Below are 18,694 nucleotides of genomic sequence, written 5' to 3'. Positions count from 1 at the left end.
CATAGGCGACGCGGATTCCTCCACCTGTGACGCGCGACCGCACCTGTGCACGTGCAGGCATCGGGACAGATGCGACCACGCGGGTGAAAGTTCATCCGAGTTTATTTTCCTCCATAGCCAGGCCACAGAGTCCGCTCATGGCACAAGGACGGACAGCGGGGACACGGGGATGCAATTAAAACGAAGACGAAGATAACGATAAGAGACGCCCGGAGCAATCCGGGAAAACCCGCGGCAGGGAGAGAAGGGGAAGGGCAGCTCAAAGGCAAGGGCAGCTTGTATGTAGGCAAGGGCAGCTTGTATGTAGGCAAGGGCAGCTTGTATGTAGGCAAGGGCAGCTTGTATGTAGGCAAGGGCAGCTTGTATGTAGGCAAGGGCAGTGCATTCCGGGGAAGGGCAGCTCGTACCAGGGAAAGGCAGCTGATAGCACATAAGGGCAATCCCTTACAGGGAACGGACACTGATGTCATGGAAGGACATTCGTACAAGATAAGGGCAGCTGGAAATGGCAGCTCACACGAGGCAGGGAAACCACGGTATAGTTGTGCAAAACTCTGAATGATTGAGCCCCACATTCTCGTGTTACCCATCGTCGTGACGCGGTCATTGCAGCGATCGCGATGATATTGCAGCGTGCGGGATGAGAGGGGCACTCACGTCTTGACAGGATGCAGGCCCCCAGCAGCATCCTGCCAACCTCACCAGACATTCACCACTCTCACCAGATTCTCCGTATTCGTACCACTCGCCAGCATCTCACCGGATTCTCACCACACTCACGCGACCTCTCCTGCTAGCGCGTAGGGACTGCACTCGTGACTCGGGTATCACGGCACCGTCACAGTCGTGCGACTGACGTCAACGCGAACTTGGCACCAACTGCGGGGCGAATGATTCACTGGGCAGAGAGGCAGTTTCCTGCTCGCGTTGAGCTTTGACGTGGGACTCAAGGCTCGTTTCTATGGCGGGGGCGAGGCTATCCAGCGGACAACCACTGTTGACTTTCTCACTGTGTGGTGCTCATTTCACGGACCTCGTGGGTGCGAGACGCTCGCTCGACCGCTGCGCCACGGGGCCGGGTTACGACACGACCCGGCGTGCACCGATGTTACCACTAGATGGCAGACACATCACGCGTTTCAATCTGCTGGCATGGCACCTTTGCAAGATTGCACATACAGTACTAGCAGCAAGTTGTTGCTGTTGTTTATGTTTCGTCGTGAGCGTGTGGACAAGTGGAACGGAACAAAGAATAAAGCCCCAATACAGTGACGACTGCGAGTTGTGCAGTTTGTGAATGGGTGGATCAGATGCAATCGGAACATGTGCCAAGATGACAGATGTGCGAGTCCTGGTTGAGACAAACTCCGGGCCACACGACTCGTGTTGAGCCCTGAGTATAGACAACAGGCGGGTAACAATGTACGCACGATGATGGCCACGTTGGGTAAGCTGTTAACTCCTGCCTCGCCCTCCAGACTCCTGTGTGGAGGCAGTGAATGTCGCCTCGTCCCGCATCACCACCGCCGATGAAACCCGGATCAATCCTGATCCAGGAGGCGAGTGCTTGAACACCGAATGGAAACACCCGGGCTCTCCGGCAGGGCTTAAAACCAAGTCCCCTGCTGGAAACTTTAGAAAATAAAAAAATATGGACATGCAAGGCGCGATAGAATTTGGTTTCCAGGAAAGTCAACAAGGTGCAGTCAGCATCGTGATCTGTCCGAGAACCACAGGCTGACATTTGTCAGAAACCCCACGAGACTGTCGAGGAGGGCAGCGGCGTTCAGCACGGGAAGATCTCGGCCGTCCGGCACACAGCATGGAGCCAGCCCCTTCGCACTGCCATCTGTGGGGACCTCCGAGACAGGCGGAGGAGCGTGGACAGCGGTTCGACAACTGCTCACTCCCAAGAAAGGCAACGTCGTCCATTGCTATGTTCAAACTCGTTCGCCTGCGAATGGCTAAGCTGCCATGCAGCGGATTGCTTCCATGCCTCTGTCGTATCTTTGACAGTGAAGGGGCGGGAAGGAAGCGATGCAGTCTTGACTTGGGCACCAACCACGCGGCTTCAATGCATGAGGAATTTCGTGGCTGCTGGGACGAGTGCGAATGCTCGTGTTTCTTAGTGAATGCTCGTGTTTCTTAGTGAAAAGCCCTCACATCGATTGGCAGGTGCGTGTCGGTGTCGTTCACGGCACGGTCAGTGTGACCGGTGTCATGGCCCGTATTGAAGGTGCGAGTGGCACAGAGCGATGCGTGTAGTGACACGTGTAGTGAGTTACACGTGTAGTGAGGGATGTGTAGTGAGTGATGTGTAGTGAGATACGTGTAGTGAGGGATGTGTAGTGAGGGATGTGTAGTGAGGGATTTGTGTAGTGAGGGATGTGTGTAGTGAGTGAGGGACATGTGGCCAGTGGTGGGTGGTAGAGTGGCTCGAATCATCACGCTTCACACAATATTTAATGCAGCTTGGCTCAGCCTATCATCATTGTTTTGGGGCCACTCAAATGAGCACAACGTTGTACACATCATGGAATCCTATAGACCGGGCTTCTCCACAGCAACGCGGAAATTCCTCCGGTGGTTCTGTATAACGGACGTGAGCGTGGAGCCAATGAGAGCGACCCAGCTGGCGAGAGTGACTTGAGAACCGATGGAGTCCATACTGCACTCTCACCCTACGGCTGCCCCTCGTGCGGACTCAAACATTGAGCGTTAATCAGTGGCATGCGACTGCGTGTCTCCATGTGTCATCGTGCGTGTCTGTGTGTCGTGGTTGACACACAATGCGCTACATTTTTGCCCATCGTGCACCACAAACCTTGCCCGACCTCTCTGTGGTCCGGCACGAGTTGTGTAAACGTCGGCACTGGGGAGGCCTTGGTGGCCGAGCGTGCATCGTGCCGACCCCACCACATCGCGCCTTAGTTGGCGCTCGCCGGCCGTGCTCCGTAAGGCCGGCGGGTGTCTGTGAGCGTAGCCACGAGTCTCTCTCGGCCGAGATCACCGTCGCGAGGCGTCCGCTCTGGAGACTCGGGGAGAGGGGGGGGGAGCTTCAGTGCAAAGTTGGGCCCCGGGTGCTGGGGCTCGGAGGTTAAGGCAGGGCCCCCACGGCTCCCTGGCGCACCTCTTGGAGGCGCGCCGCACGCCTCGTCTGTGGCGAATGCGGCCGTAAACAGTGGAACGCGTACAATTTGCGTAAATAAAAAATATACAAATATATATAGAGAGAAAGAGAGAGAGAAAGAAAGAGCACTTTCGTGTGAAACATACTCGGACACAAACAGTGCAGGCAAAGGTGGTGGCTGTGCAGCCTGAGAGGGAGGAGGGGGGCAGAGAGGGAGGCACAGAGATGAAGGGGAGGAGGGAGGCAGGATCCATCGGCATCCCTCACAGCGAGACGCCTCCACCACTTCGTGTGAACGGCTCCTGCTGCTGCCACTTCGTCGCGCTCTGCAGGTGTCACGGGGGGCTTGTGGTGACGGGGGCAGCCACGGGGGGAGGGAGTCTGTGAGCCAAGGCAGATATCTCACTCGTTGGTACACCACCAGATGTGGAATAGCTTTAGTAACTTTAGTAGTTCCAATATATGTACGTGAATTACTCGATAACCGTTTGATATGAGTGGGGTTATCAGGTAATTAACTAGTGTTTGCGGTACGTTTTGATACCTAGGGTGTTACCGGTTTCTGATTTGGCTCACGGACCAAGGGGAGAGGAGGCTGCGTCACTCACCGCACACCCCTCGGGGTGGTTTCCCTTTCGACGCCTCCCGCTCCGCGTGACCGACGCGGAGGCGTTTCACACAGCCAAGTGCAGGCGGTGCCTGGGTCACAAAACATTTCGGACCTCGCGCCATCCTGCCGACCCTGCTGGCTGACACGGCGGTGGGCATGCAGATTCTTAAGCCCGGTTACCGCATTCTAATTAGCGAAGCCAATTTAACGCCGCCGGCGAGCGTGCTCCCGGCTCCGAGCGCAGCCCTGTCCTCGCACGCCGGGTTCCGCGAGGGGGTCACCGCCCCTCTGCTCAAGTCCCCGCTCCTCGCACCTAGAGCTCCTCGCGGCCACCCGGGTCGGTCCCCGAGGAAGGCCTCTCTTCGACGGGCGACCCAATGAGTGGGCCGTCTGGCGAGCCGGCCGATGGGCAGGTGGATGGACTGCTGCGCTGGCTAGAGGCTGGAAAGCCCGGGGGGCTGGTTCGTAGGCAGGCTGGTGGGCTGGCATGCGGACTGATGTAGAGGGCGCTTTGTGGGCTAGAATAGGGACTGGAGAGCTGGCTGCCGTGCCTGTTGGCATTTGGGCTATCGTGCGGGCTGGCGTGTGGGCTGGCGTGCCGGTTGGCATTTGGGCTAACACGAGGGCTAACGTGCGGGCTGGCGTGCAGGCCGGGAGGCGGGCTAGCGGGCGGGCTGGCAGGCGGGCTGGCCGGAGTGGCGGGCGGAGGGCGGTGCAGGCCGCGCTGGATGTGGGTTGCAAAGTCGTACTTGTCGGCGCAGGCGTAGGCGCAGATAGCGCAGTGGAAGGGGCCTCCGTCACCGTGGCAGCTCATGTGCAGCGCATGCAGCACAGCATCCAGAAAGAGGACGCCGCAGTGCGGGCAGCGGGGAGCCTCGTCCTGCGTGCCCCTCTCCACCGTCGTTGCGCCGCCGTCGCCGCCGCCGTCGCCGCCGCCGCCGCGCAACCGTCGTCCCGGCGCCCCGCCACGCCCCTCCGCCTCCTCCGCCGGCGCTCGCTTCACCGCCAAGTCTAGCGGAGCATTGCTGATGCCGCCACTGGTGCTGGCGTCGGGGCAGGCGAGCGCCTGCGGTCCCAGCGCATAGGGGGGGTACGCCGGGTCCCAGGGCAGGGACCCCGTGGGCTGCAGCACCAGCAGCTGAGCGGCGGGGCCCCCGCTCAGCGCCGAGCGGTACTTGGACCAGAAGCGCAGCCACTCGCTATCCGGGTAGGCGTAGGGTGGTGGTGCGGCGTGGCCTGGCGGGGCCGGCAGTCCGAGCCCCGGGAACTGGTACTTCTCTATGGGGCTGCCGGGCGGGGTGGCGCCCGCCCGCGCCGGTGGCCTCAGGTACTTCTCGATGGGGCTGCCCCGCTCGGACGAACCCCCGCCGTCCTCCGGGGGGCTGGTGCGACACAGCTGGTCCCCGGCCCGAAGGCCGCCTGGCCCTGCCGCCACCTGCGGCTGCTGCTGCCGCCGCTCCGAGCAGGGGCCGCTGCGACCTTCGGCCACGGAGAAGAGCGGCCTGGGCGGGCCAGGGTGGCAGGGCGGCGTGGCCACGCGGGGCGGGCGATCACCGTGTTTGCCGGGCGGGCCCTTGGTGGCCGCAGCCGCGCCAGCCCCGCCGGCGCCGCCGGCACCGCTAGCGCCACCGCCAACGCCGCTGCCGCCGCCAACACCGCTGCCAACGCCGCTGCCGCCGCCAACGCCGCTGCCGCCTGGGCCTCCGTCGTCAGTGGACGTCCACTTGAGTTGCCTGGCGGCGGCGGCGACGACATCCGTGGGCTCGGGGTGGACGCGCTTGCGTGTCCTCCGTCGGATGATCTGCTCACCGTTGCTGTGCTTGATGATGTTGAGGGGCCGTGGCGTCTGCGGTGGTGGGAGGGGTGCGTCGAGAGGGGCGGGGGCGGGGGCAAACGCCGGTGAGATTAGGCTCCAGCTGCCACGCGAGCGGATAGGCCCTCGTGGCGCGAGTGGGGCTGCCGGGACGCGAGAAGCGGGGGGGACCACGCCGCAAACCTTAACCGGCGCGGCGCCGCTCACCGCGTGCAATTTCTGGTAGAGGCCGCAGGCGTTGCACACGTAGCCGCCGCTCGCGTTCTTCCTCCACAGTGACGTCCGCGTCGTGAGGCAGTTGGCGCACGACACGCCCGCCCCGCGCCGCCTCTGCACCACGCACACGGAACCAGAGTCTCAAGGGGGGATGCCGGGGACCGTGGTCTGGGACCGCTGTTCCAGGCATCGCTGGTTTACCGGAGTAGGGGGCACATTACCTGTAGCCACAGCCATCGTGAGCAGTATTCTGGACATGGTGTGCCGGGTGTGGAAATGTTTTCTGGGTCACCAAACCTGGACAAACCCGGCTGGAATTGAGCCCTTAAGACAACTGGCAACCATGGTAGCCCTGTAGAGAAGATGGGAGACAAGCAGAGATCACAAGGGACCGTGTGCGATTTCCGACTACCACTGGGGACAACCTGTGGTCACGAAAACCAAATGAGGACCAAAAAGAACCACCAGGTGGCCGTGGGGCACCATGGGGACTACATGTGACCACTGAGCTTCGTGGGGTTTTCCAGGCCCCATGATGGAACCTTGAAGGCCACAGGGGCCCACTGAGAACCACGTGGACCCAACCAGGGACCCTGAGAAAGCACGACTCATCGTAGGGACCTCAGGTGTACCACAAGAGGCTACAGAGACCATGGGCGTCTACAGGGACAGTGGGGCCCGCAGGCACCACGACCCGCCCAGCCGTACCCTCATGAGGGAGGGCAGCTCCTCCTTCATCTTGTGCTGTGGCTGCTGCTGCTGCTTCAGGTGCTGCTGAGTGCCAGCGATCGGCCGGTTGGCAGAGGAAATAGGCGGGGAGTTGGGTCCTGGTCGCTGCCGGGGCGGCTGTTCAGGGGTCAGAGTTAGGGGTCCCAAGGCCTCGTGGGGCCTCTGCAGGGCCCTCAGGGCTGGCTGCGATGCGAGCGGGGGGTCCAGGCCAGCGTTGGGGCCCGAGCGGGGAGGCCCGTCCACCTGGTGGCCCTGGGATGCGTGTTCCTCCAGCTCCGCCGAGTCATCCGTCACGAAGTCACAGTGGCCGCACTGCAGCCAGGAGTGGGTCCTCCTGACGAAAACATCACCACCATCACCACCCCCACCAACACCACTAATCTCACCACCACACTACCTCACCTATAGTCAGACCACCGACACTAACAGTGCAAACATTGCTAAGATCAACACCACTCCAATTAGCACGGTTGGTTACGTACGGTGCGAAAGAACTTCAACATACATACATACACTGACACCATAATCACAATCACCGACACACCACCATCACCACCACCTCACCTGTGAGATCTCCACCCATGAGGACCCTCACCTGTAGTGAGTGGTGAGGGCAGTCCTGTCGGCTGTCCTGAAGGCGCACTCCCGGCAATCCAGCAGGCGGCCCCCTCCTCCGTCTCCTCCGCGCGCGTCCCTGCCACCCCTGGGCTGCTGCTGCCCCCCGGGAGACTCGAGGCCGCCGGGGCAGCGGATCACCGAAGCCTGGCCCTCTCCACCCGCCGCACTCCAGGCCATCAGCTCGGCCGCCTCGGCCCCTCGGGGCCCCTCGGGGGCCCGCGGCGCTCCCCGCCCAGCTTCGGCCTCGCCGCACAGGCCACAGAGGCCGCACCACACGTAAACGGCGCCCGGCGTGCCGCCGTGGCCCGGGCAGGGGCCTCGCGTCACCGCCCCCTGGCCCTCGGCGTCGGCGACGGGGGGGCCGCGTGGCCGGACATCCGAAGAGGAAGAGGAGGCGTCCTTGCCACCGACGCCGGGCCCCGAGCCAGCCTTCACCTTGCTGGGGTGAAGCGAGACGGCGTGGGCCTCCAGCTCAGCCGGGGAGCTGCCCAGGTAGGTGAAGTTGCAGAACTTGCAGCGGTAGTACTTGGAGTCGCCCTGACAGTCCGGGGTCTTGCGGCCGATGCCCACGTGAATTCCTCGGCACATCACCTGGGCAGGTAACGGGCGGGTGAGGGGCGGATGAGAGGTGGGCGAGAGGTAGGTGAGGTGTGGGCGAGTCAAGCGGGAGCACCGACGGAGCAGTGCAAATAGGGAAAAGGAAGCCATTCCATACACCTCTTCTGTAGCAGATGGACAGATAATATGCAGTCTGTGCAGGACCGCCCCGGCCCAAAACCACACTTGGGCTCTGCAAGCCTCTCCTCAGCACGCTGCCCTGCAAGGCGATGTTGAATAATCCTTGCCAGGATCTTTCCCGGCCTCACGTTGAGGGAGATGCACACAGCCCCGCCTACCCTGCTGCGGACCCCACCCACTCCTCAGGGAGCCACGCCCTTTGCCCGAACCGTGCATGAGGCCAGAACATTTTAAACGACTGACCAAAATCCGATTTTCGCAATGATGTTCGTATGTTTAACTTCTTTCGCACAGTACGTAGCCAACCGTGTTAATCAGAGGTGCGGAATGTGCGGCTGATGTCACATGCAATGAACACGTCGATTTGCAATGTAGATGTGTGACAAATTGCATTCGCATTGCCCCTGGCCCTGCTCGGCCCCAAGCCAGTGGACATTGTTTTCTGCGACAGGGACCCTGCATGTGTCTCCTCGGACCCCGTTTTCTTTAGAAGTCCCCTGGAGGTACATAAACCTCTAGGTTAGACTCGCTCTTATATTACCTCTATTGCCCGAGATGTTTTATGTCAAATATCGTGATAATTGATGATACTTTAGTACATTTGGTATTCACGCCATTCTTGCAGCGCAAGGTGAACACAAAGGCGTGATGTTTCACAGACGAGTATAGTTCATGAGAGAGAGTGATGATGTTTTGTAGTTTTACCAAATTAAGAAATTTGAAAGTGTTTTTTTTATTTGGCAAATTTTAATGGTGACGCCAGCTCCTTTTCGAATGACGTTACATAATCTTTAACGTCCACTGTGAAGCAGATGACAAGGGTGAAGCTTCATACACGCGCAGTATTACCCAGGGCGGCCACTGGGTTTGGGTTCAGGTTAGAGTTCATACACGCTCAACATTAACCAGGGCGGACACTGGGTTAGGTTTTGGGTTAGGGTTCATTCACGTAAGTATTAACCAGGGCGGCCACTGGGCCTCGTGAAGCGGAGCCTGCATCGCCCCAACCTCCTGTGATCGCTTACTGTGCTCCATGACAATCTTGATTTGTACACCACTGCTGGGCATAGGCCCAAAATGTCTTGCTTAGCGCCTTAATCCACGGTACTTTCAAACAATCATTAAATTGCAAGCAAGATTATAGTGGTTAAAATAGTGGGGTTGTTATTTAAAGTGGTGTAGTTATGGTGATAGTTAAGAAGACAGGTAGGAATGGTTAAGGAGGGGTTGGGGTAGTGATAGTGGTTGGGGTAGTGATAGGGCTGGGGTAGTGATAGGGGTTGGGGTAGTGATAGGGGTTGGGGTAGTGATAGGGGTTGGGGTAGTTATAGGGGTTGGGGTAGTGATAGGGGTTGGGGTAGTGATAGGGGTTGGGGTAGTGATAGGGCTGGGGTAGTGATAGGGGTTGGGGTAGTGATAGGGGTTGGGGTAGTGATAGGGGTTGGGGTAGTGATAGGGCTGGGGTAGTGATAGGGGTTGGGGTAGTGATAGGGGTTGGGGTAGTGATAGGGGTTGGGGTAGTTTTAGGGGTTGGGGTAGTTTTAGGGGTTGGGGTAGTGATAGGGGTTGGGGTAGTGATAGGGCTGGAGTAGTGATAGGGGTTGGGGTAGTGATAGGGGTTGGGGTAGTGATAGGGGTTGGGGTAGTGATAGGGCTGGGGTAGTGATAGGGGTTGGGGTAGTGATAGGGGTTGGGGTAGTGATAGGGGTTGGGGTAGTGATAGGGGTTGGGGTAGTTATAGGGGTTGGGGTAGTGATAGGGGTTGGGGTAGTGATAGGGGTTGGGGTAGTGATAGGGCTGGGGTAGTGATAGGGGTTGGGGTAGTGATAGGGGTTGGGGTAGTGATAGGGATTAGGGTAGTGATAGGGGTTGGGGTAGTGATAGGGGTTGGGGTAGTGATAGGGGTTGGGGTAGTGATAGGGGTTGGGGTAGTGATAGGGATTGGGGTAGTGATAGGGGTTTGGGTAGTGATAGGGGTTGGGGTAGTGATAGGGGTTGGGGTAGTGATAGGGCTGGGGTAGTGATAGGGGTTGGGGTAGTGATAGGGGTTGGGGTAGGCCTGGTCATAGGGGCAGGAAGTAGCAGTAGCAGGATGGGCAAAGAAGAAGAGATGAGTTGTTTAAAGGAAGGAATGGCAACAGATTAGTGAAGATTATTGTTGTATGTGCTGCAATGGGAGTTGGTTCCAGTGAGGGGGAGCAAGAAAGGATAGAAATGAGGGAGTGAGGCTGGGCGCAGCACGAGGCAAGCAAGGAGAGGGGCGGTAAAGATTGGGAGCGTAGAGGATGGGATGGGGCACAGTACGGTATGAGAGAAGCAAGTGGTCAGCAACAACAGCACTATTAAAGTTATAATATATAAGAGGCAACACGCATCTTGAATCAAGCAAAGTCCTAATAAGTAAGGTAGTTGGGTTTATTTATGTTTAGCGATGAGAAGAACAATAAGGAGACGACTGACCACCGGTGAGCATGTGATGAGAGTGATTGGTTAGTGCTGTATTATAATCGATGGCCCTCACTGCTGCTTTACACTGAATGCGACTGGGTGCAGTCAGCACCAGCAGGATCCCAGCATCGGTCGAGCGTGGCCTCTGTTAATTGTCAGCGATTGATCAAAGCGAAATAATTTAGGAAAGAGCCATCGCCCCTACCTGGACATCATGGGCCCCCGGGCCCATGATGGCGCGTGGCCCGGTAGGGCCCACCTCTGGGACGCGGCGCGGGGCGCGGGGCCCCGCCGCCAGGACCCGGCTCCCGTCGGGGTCGGGGTCCCGGCCACGGGCGTGCAGGCCGAGGTGGAAGCGACGCACGTGCTTCACGAGGTCGGAGGGGTCACCGCCCAGGTAGCTGTAGCCGCAGGCGCCGCACGTGAAGTCCTGCAGCCGCGGCGTGGAGGCCGCGATGGCCGGCGCGCCCGCCGCCGGCGACCCTCCCCGGGCCTTCGCGTCGGGACCTCCCGGCGAGGGGCCACCCCCGGCGTCCTGCCCGGGCGGGGCCCCCGCGGGGTCGGGCCCGGCCTCGTCCCGGGACCCGGGCCCCTCCGGGGAGCCGGGCCGGTCGAGTTCGGGGCTCCAGGGACCCCCGACGCCACCCCGCGGGGCCGCGTCGGCGCGGTCGGCGAGGGGGTCCGAGGCCTCCCCGCCCGCGTGGCCCGGCTCGGCTGCGGCCTCCGGGTCCTCGGGGCCCGCGGGGGCCACCACGGTGCGCAGGGGCAGCGTCTTCTTGCGCACCATGGCCCCCCGGGGCCCACGTGGGGCAACTCAGGGCAGTGCCTGGGCAGGGGAGAGGGGAAGAGGGCAGTAGTGAGGGCCTGTGACGTGACCCCAGGTGGTGATCTCACTCGTGAGAGGCAAGGGGGGCCCCGATAGGGGCCCTCCAATCCCACATGACACTCCTAAGGCCTTGGAGTAGGGGACAGGGTCACGGTCATAATCTGGGTCGAAACGTTCAGGTCAGACTAGGAGTGTATCAAGCGGCTTCTCTCCCGTCCTCACCACCTCCTTCCTTGACTCAGCTCCTTCCTGTCTCACCAACTGGTTCCATCCCTCCCTACCCCCTCCCTCACTATCTCGTTCCTTCTCTCACCTCTTCCGCATATCAAAATATGCAATTGCACGATGACAATTGCATATTTTGGGAAAGAGGAAGAGAGGGTAGCGGTGGAGAAAGAGGAGGAAGATGAGGAAGAGATGATAAGGAGGAGGATGATGAGGAAGATAGGAGCAGGAGGAGGAGGAGCAGCGCTCTCGGGATGAGTGACTCAATTACGGGGAGGGTGCTTCTCTCACAATGGCCACCGCGTTGGTATTCAGGCCTCGCCTGCCCTGACATTCACGGGCGCTGCCGGGGCCCCGGGCCTCACAAAGGGCTCCTTATAAACACTGACATTAGCTTGGTGGCATGTGCGATCGCCTGCACCGCCCTCAAAGGAGACGAGCACCCCCCCCCCCCCCCCATTCTAGTGCCATGAAAGCGCGGGGGGGGGGGGGGGCGCTCCATTACGTGCGCACCGGCTTCCAGCCTCCCCCGGCCCAGGTCTCAGATCCTACATCCCAGTTCCCGAATGACGGATCATCACCTTGGGTCCCAGATCCCGAATTCAATATCCCACGTGTATTATGGCAGATCCCAGGCCTCAACATTTCAAATCTCAATCATAGGGCCTAGATATCATATCCCAGGTTCACAATCACTTGAGATTGTGTCCGTAGTAGTGAATTACAATCGCAGTGTAATTGTTATGTCAGATGACAATACCGCTGTGATTATAATTCCCCCCAGGTCTGAATTTCAGAATGCAGCTTTAGATCCTCAATCCCAGATTCACCACCCAGGTGCCAGATCCCAGTGGCAAGCCCACAGATTGTGAATATCGCATCATAGTCAGCAGCGTGAATCGCTCACGGCGTCCATTGCTACCGGGCACAGCACCTCAGTGCCAGATTCAGAATCCCAGTCGAAGATCCCCAAATCACCGGGACCCCTCTCACTGCGCAACATCACCCCACATCACGGGCAGCAAAGGGAAGGAATAAATTACGGTTGAGGGCTCCAGATGAATGATTGAAGAAGGCAGGGAATGAGTGGAGGGAATGAGTGGATTGGAGGAGGGAGGAGCCCCAGGTGGAGAAGTGAGTGAACGAATGGAAGGCATGAATCAGGGTGTGTTTGCCTCGTGAGCGTGCATCTTGTGTGTTCACCGCTTCCCCATGGAAACGGCACAAGAGGCGCTTTGTGGCGCCCGGGCCGAGAGAGAAGTGGGGAGGGGGACATAAACACACACAGGAACACACATAGACACACACACACCCACATATATACACCGACATATATACAGAGACAAAGATTCCTCATATAGCCTCAACAGACTAGGGACAAATGCGGTTGGCGAGCACCTATGAAGTCTGGCACGGCACACGATGTGGTGGGTGGTCAGCACCACGCTCGGTCGCCCAAGTCTCCCTAGTGGCGATAATTACACACCGCACCAGGTACTCATTTGAAGCTGAATCGACCTAGGGGAGGCCCAGGGCCCGTTCAAATAATCGTTACTGGTATTGACTGTGAGCAGGAATCGAACCCGGTTCACTGGGTTCATAGCGCAGCACGCTAACCACTTTGCGACCGCTCCCCGCTGACATACACACAAAGAGACACCCACCCTGTGCCCTGCACTGACAAACTGACGCCCTGTACCGAGACACAGACTCCTAAAGACAAAAATCCCCGTACAGCCTTCAGCAGAATGTTGGAGAAAGTGCTGTTAGCGAGTACCTAGAAATGCCGGCACGGCACACGAGGGGGTGGGTGGCCAGCACCACGTCCGGCCGCCTTTGTCTCCCCAGTAGCGATGTTTACACACCGCATAGACTCCGTGCACTGAGACACAGAGACACCCTGCACAGAGACACAGAGACACCCTGCACTTAGACACAGAGACACAGAGACACCCTGCACTGGGACACAGAGACACAGAGACACCCTGCACTGAGACACTGAGACACAGAGACACCCTGCACTGAGACACAGAAACACCCTGCACTGAGACACCCTGCACTGAGACACTGAGACACAGAGACACCCTGCACTGAGACACTGAGACACAGAGACACCCTGCACTGAGACACTGAGACACAGAGACTCCCTGCACTGAGACACAGAGACACTGGACACAGAGACACTGGACACAGAGACACCCTGCACTGAGACTCCCTGCACTGATACACAGAGACACTGGACACAGAGACACCCTGCACAGAGACTCCCTGCACTGGGACACAGAGACTCCCTGCACTGGGACACAGAGACTCCCTGCACTGAGACTCCCTGCACTGGGACACAGAGACTCCCTGCACTGGGACACAGAGACTCCCTGCACTGAGACTCCCTGCACTGGGACACAGAGACTCCCTGCACTGGGACACAGAGACTCCCTGCACTGAGACACCCTGCAGTGAGACACAGAGACTCCCTGCAGAGTGAAGCCCGACAATGAGATACCCGCACCCTCCACTGTCACACCCTGGCCCTGCGGGGCCCGGAGTGAGAAAGAGAGACGCCCTGCCCTGAGACACAGAGACACAGAGACGCCCTGCACCGGGACACCCCGAACCCTGGCCACGTCAGCGGCACCTGCTGCGAGACGGGGAGGGAGCGTTGCGGAGACTCGGTCGGTGTGGGGAGTGTTGGGGGAGTGTGGTGAGGAGGGAGCGATGGGGGGCAGAGGGAGTGTGGTGAGAGGGGGGTGTGTGGTGGGGAGTATTGAGGGAGTGTTGGGGGGGGGGTTCGTGCGGCTTGCAGGGGAGGGGGTGTGGAACAGAGGGAGGGAGGCAGTGGGGGAGGGAGGGGGGAGCGGTCCACACGCCGTCATTAAGACTGACGTCACCATCAATATGCTTCTCGCCGGACCCATTCATGAGCAGTGTCACGCACATTCGCACGCACATAGAGACACAACAACAACAACCACCGTTGGCGGTGACGTCACCACGGCACTTGTGCCAGGCTAGGTGCACCTTGAGGCCACGTGAAGTGCCGAACGCTCGCTGGAAGGTCAAGGGACAGACCCAGGTGCCCTGGCTTGACTGATTGAGGCGACTCGCAAATGCATCACCTGTGCTCCCCATTGTGCATAATCGCTGCAATCTTGTGACCGTCACTCATCTTCCCTCTGTTGTTGTTGGAGGGCGACTGCCTCCAACTAACATCCTTCACGAGCCTCCTCCACAGAGGCCGATCTTGAATCAGCTGGTACCAGTAACCTCCTAGTCCGATCAGCTCCACATCCTCCTGTACCACATCAGCACATCTATTCTCTAGTCAGTGCCGCGCCCGTTTACTCCTCTATCCGTCCAAACATCAGCTGCCTGGGCATTCAGTGACTCGGCATGCGGGCTACATGACCCAACTGACGCAGTCTCGCCGGCCGGAGGCACTCACTTGATGGGACTGTGACAAAAACTTTCAAGGATATGTGAGCTCCTCACACAATCTAGTCTGGTTAAACCCAGGATGGATCGTAGGCACGCCAGCTTGAACGTTTCTAACAGGCTCAGATGCTCTATTAATCGGTCCATGTTTCGCAAGCATATATAAGAGAGGGCATAGATGTGGATGAGAAGTCCTAAGCTTCGTGTGTAGCGAATGGGCTAGATACCGTCCACACAGCATTACGCAGAAAAGATAATACCGCTCGACTGATTCGGTGTGAGACCTCCGCTGCCAAGCTAGAGCTGGCCATAAGCATGCTGGTCAATACACTTCTCAACTCTCTCTAGAACTGCTCCGTCACTCATGGGGAGTTGAGCTGGTGGAGTGATTTATGACATAGAATAACCAGGCAGGTGCTTACTTTTGGTTGGGCTGATGGTAAGATCCCATATATTAATGGCATGCTCCAGGTTCAGCCTCCGCAGAGTGCGCAGAAATTACCAGATCATGAGCATACACCACATGCATCTGTACCAGATAGGAATTCCTTCTCGAACTACGTGGTCGAAAAAGATGATTCACACTCATAGAGACACACAGACACACACACATGCATCCAGACAAGAACCAAAGATCCCCCTATAGACTTTAACAGACTGGTGGACAAGTGCTGTAAGCGAGCACGTATGAAGGCCGACACGGCACACGAAGGAGTAGGTGACCAACACCATGCCCGGCCACCGTTGTCTCTCCAATAATGATATTTACACATGGCACCAGTTACTCATTTAAGGCCAAATCGACCTAGGAGGCCCAGGACCGGTTCAAATATTCGCCACTGTTATTGGTCGCGAGCAGGAATCGAACCCGGGTCGCCGAGTTCATAACGCAGTGCGTTAACCACTGACCTAGCGCTCCCCTTACACACAGACATGCAAATGTAACAAGATACACACGCGGGCACGCACTCACCACACGCACAGATGCACAAACTCACAAATATACACTGACACACAGATACTAAGATACACAGATAAAAACAACACACATATATAGATACACACTCGCATACATATACTCTCACACACACACATATACACATCTAAGTATACACAGAATCGTGCATAAAGGTCCCCTTATAGTCTGAACAGACTGTTGAGGCGAGTGTTGCAAGCGAGCACCTCTAACGCCTGGCACGACACACGAGGGGCAGGATGCACAGCCCCACGCCCGAGCATATTTGTCTCCCAAGTGCCGATGTTTATACAGCGGCTTCTCATTTAAGGCTTAGTCGACCTAGGGAAGCCCAGAACCGTTTCACACGCAGATTTCCAATGATTTCGATTTAAAGCTTTCGTGACTGCAGGGATTCATCTTCTTGGTTCTTTCGGTAAAGTCACGTAGAAGGGAAGTAATAAAATAATAAAAATAAAACATAATAAAATAATTCTCACGACGTTTCGGCTACAACGCAAGCAGCCGTCTTCAAGCTTGGCAGTGTCTCATTCTTCACATGAAGACGGCTGCTTGCGTTGTAGCCGAAACGTCGTGAGAATTATTTTATTATGTTTTATTTTTATTATTTTATTACTTCCCTTCTACGTGACTTTACCGAAAGAACCAAGAAGATGATTTCCAATGATGTTAGCCGTGGCCTGGAATCGAACCCAGGTCACCGGATTAATTGCGCAGACATACACGTGGTGCATATAAACAAGCGCACAAGTGCATCCCAAGCACAGGTACACGAGTGGCTGATGTCACCACATCCCTTGTGCCAGGCTAGGTGCACTTTGACGCCGTCATGTGAAGTGTGAAAAGCTCCCTGCTGCGTGTAAGCAAAGGTCACGGGACAGACCCGGGTGCTATCGGTTGACTGCTGTGCCAGGCGATATGCAGAAGGTCACGGGACAGACCCGGGTGCTGCTCTAGGTGACTGGCAGATGCACCTCCTGTGCTTCCCATTGTGTCAATTCGCACGCACACACACAGCATACTTGACATCACCCGCCACTTCTCCTCACCACATGACCCAACACTCACTAGATCTCTTAACAACATCACTCACTACCGCTCAACACTCACTATATAATGCATGTATGGTGAACTTCTTTCGCACCGTACGTAGCCCACCGTGCTAATCTCACCACGTCACTCACTACCTCTCCTCACATCACTCACTTTCATCTCCCCACCACATCACTCACCACAACCTTTACCACATCACTCACCACCTCTCTTAACGATGTCACTTACGACATCGCACGCTCCCCCTCTTCACCACATCACTCACCACTCACTCCATCTCCTTCTCACATCACTCACTGCCATTCACGACAGCTTCTCAGCACTCCGCTCGATACACAGACGTATCCCTCCCATAGCCTTCGTAGACTGTTGGGCTGAGTGCTGTTAGCGAGGAACATCTTTGAAGGCCAAGACGACACACGAAGACGCCTTTGTCTCCCTGACAGTGACGTTTTCACATATTGCACTTGGTACTCATTTGAGGCTGAGCCGACCTAGGGGAGGCCTAGGACCGGTTCAAAACATCGTCACTGATTTTGTCCGCGAGCGGGAATCGAACTCGGGTGGCCGGATTCGTAGCGCAGCGCGCTAACAGCTGCACTGCCGCTCCGACATCACTCACCACATCACTCACCACATCACTCACCACATCACTCACCACATCACTCACCACATCACTCACCGCAGATCCTCACCACAACATTAATCGTATCACTCACCACTCACCTCACCAGACCACTCACCACCTCCCCTCACCACACTCCTCACCACTCACCACCTCCCCTCACCAGACCACTCACCACTCACCACTCCCCTCACCAGACCACTCACCACTTCTCCTCACCACTCGCTCACCACTCACCAGACTACTCACCACACTACTCACCAGACCACTCACCACCACTCCTCACCACTCGCTCACGACTTCACTCACCGTAGGGACGAGCGCAGGAGTCGGTGTCAGGAGCCGAGATCGGGATGATGATAATCAGGGACGAGATTCGGGGATTCGGGAGGAGGGAGTCGAGCGGGAATCAGGGAGCGGGGCTCTTGCGAGAGGAGCGAGGGAGCTGCTGTCAGGATCGGGGATGGCAGCTCGGAGCCCGCGGACCGGGAGACGGATCAGAGGTGAGGGATGAGGGATCAGAGGCGAGGGGTCGGGGATCAGGGAACCGCTGCGGAGACGCGAGCTCATGGCGGGGGCGGCGGTGGGGGCGGCGGAGGGGGTGGAGGGATCGTGGGGGGAGGGATCGGGGGGGGAGGGATCGGGGGGGGGGGTGGTCCCGTGGCACGACTCGAGACGAGAACTGCGGAGAGAGGGGATCTGGGACTGTCGTGGAGAGGGGATGGAGATCGGGGATGTAGAGAGGGGATGGAGGCCAGGGAGGCGGCAGTCGGCGCGGCCTCGCCACTTTAAAGCGAGAAGAGAGCGGAAGCGCGGGGATACGCGACTCGGGCAGAGGCGGCGCGGGGGCGGAGAGGGCCGGGGGGGGCGGGGGGGGCATTAGTGAGTGTTGGGGGAGGAGGAGGAGGGAGGGAGGGAGGAGGAGGGGGGAGGAGGAGGGGGGAGGGACCCATCCCACACAAGGGACACAGCCTCCTTAATGGGGTGGGAGGGGTGGACCCATCACAGCCTCTTTAATGAGCGGGGGGAGGGTGATGGAGGGAATCAGTTTTGCGGTGGGGGGGGGCAGTCGCCCCCCTTCCCCCCCGAGGGCAGAACACGGGGACCCGGCTCACAACCACGCCTAGGCCGCGCACCCCGACCAACACCTCGCTACTCACCACTCGCCTCGCACACCCCTCCACCACCACTCACCCCCCTCCACCACCACTCACCTCACACCCCCCTCCACCACCACTCACCCCCCTCCACCACC

The 18,694-nt window shown here is 58.3% G+C and overlaps 1 protein-coding gene across 6 annotated transcripts; it reads right to left on the bottom strand.

The window, feature by feature from the left end:
• Positions 1 to 68: 68 nt before the first annotated feature.
• LOC144938596 (zinc finger transcription factor Trps1-like) lies at positions 69 to 18,293 on the bottom strand. Of its 6 annotated transcripts, none has more exons than XR_013637858.1 (7): positions 17,749 to 18,291; positions 10,508 to 11,128; positions 7,094 to 7,707; positions 6,478 to 6,832; positions 5,761 to 5,883; positions 2,825 to 5,586; positions 70 to 1,899 (listed from the first exon to the last, which is right to left on the bottom strand). XR_013637858.1 is itself a non-coding variant. In XM_078866571.1 (7 exons), the coding sequence occupies exons 3-7, from the start codon at positions 11,087 to 11,089 to the stop codon at positions 4,054 to 4,056; spliced, it is 3,207 nt and encodes a 1,068-aa protein (XP_078722697.1). In that variant the 5' UTR covers positions 11,090 to 11,128; positions 13,131 to 13,253; positions 17,749 to 18,291; the 3' UTR covers positions 70 to 4,053. The 6 variants fall into 6 exon arrangements, 5 of the variants coding, with proteins under 5 accessions (XP_078722698.1, XP_078722697.1, XP_078722696.1 ...); XM_078866571.1 differs by adding an exon at positions 13,131 to 13,253 and having other exon boundaries at positions 70 to 5,586; XM_078866572.1 differs by having other exon boundaries at positions 69 to 5,586; positions 6,478 to 6,829; positions 17,749 to 18,293.
• Between the last annotated feature and the right edge of the window lie 401 nt (positions 18,294 to 18,694).

Source organism: Lampetra fluviatilis, chromosome 22 (assembly GCF_964198595.1).
Source record: "Lampetra fluviatilis chromosome 22, kcLamFluv1.1, whole genome shotgun sequence".
Lineage (NCBI taxonomy): Eukaryota > Metazoa > Chordata > Hyperoartia > Petromyzontiformes > Petromyzontidae > Lampetra > Lampetra fluviatilis.
Note: the sequence above shows the minus strand (reverse complement) of the source record. Positions and strands in the feature narration are given on the sequence as shown.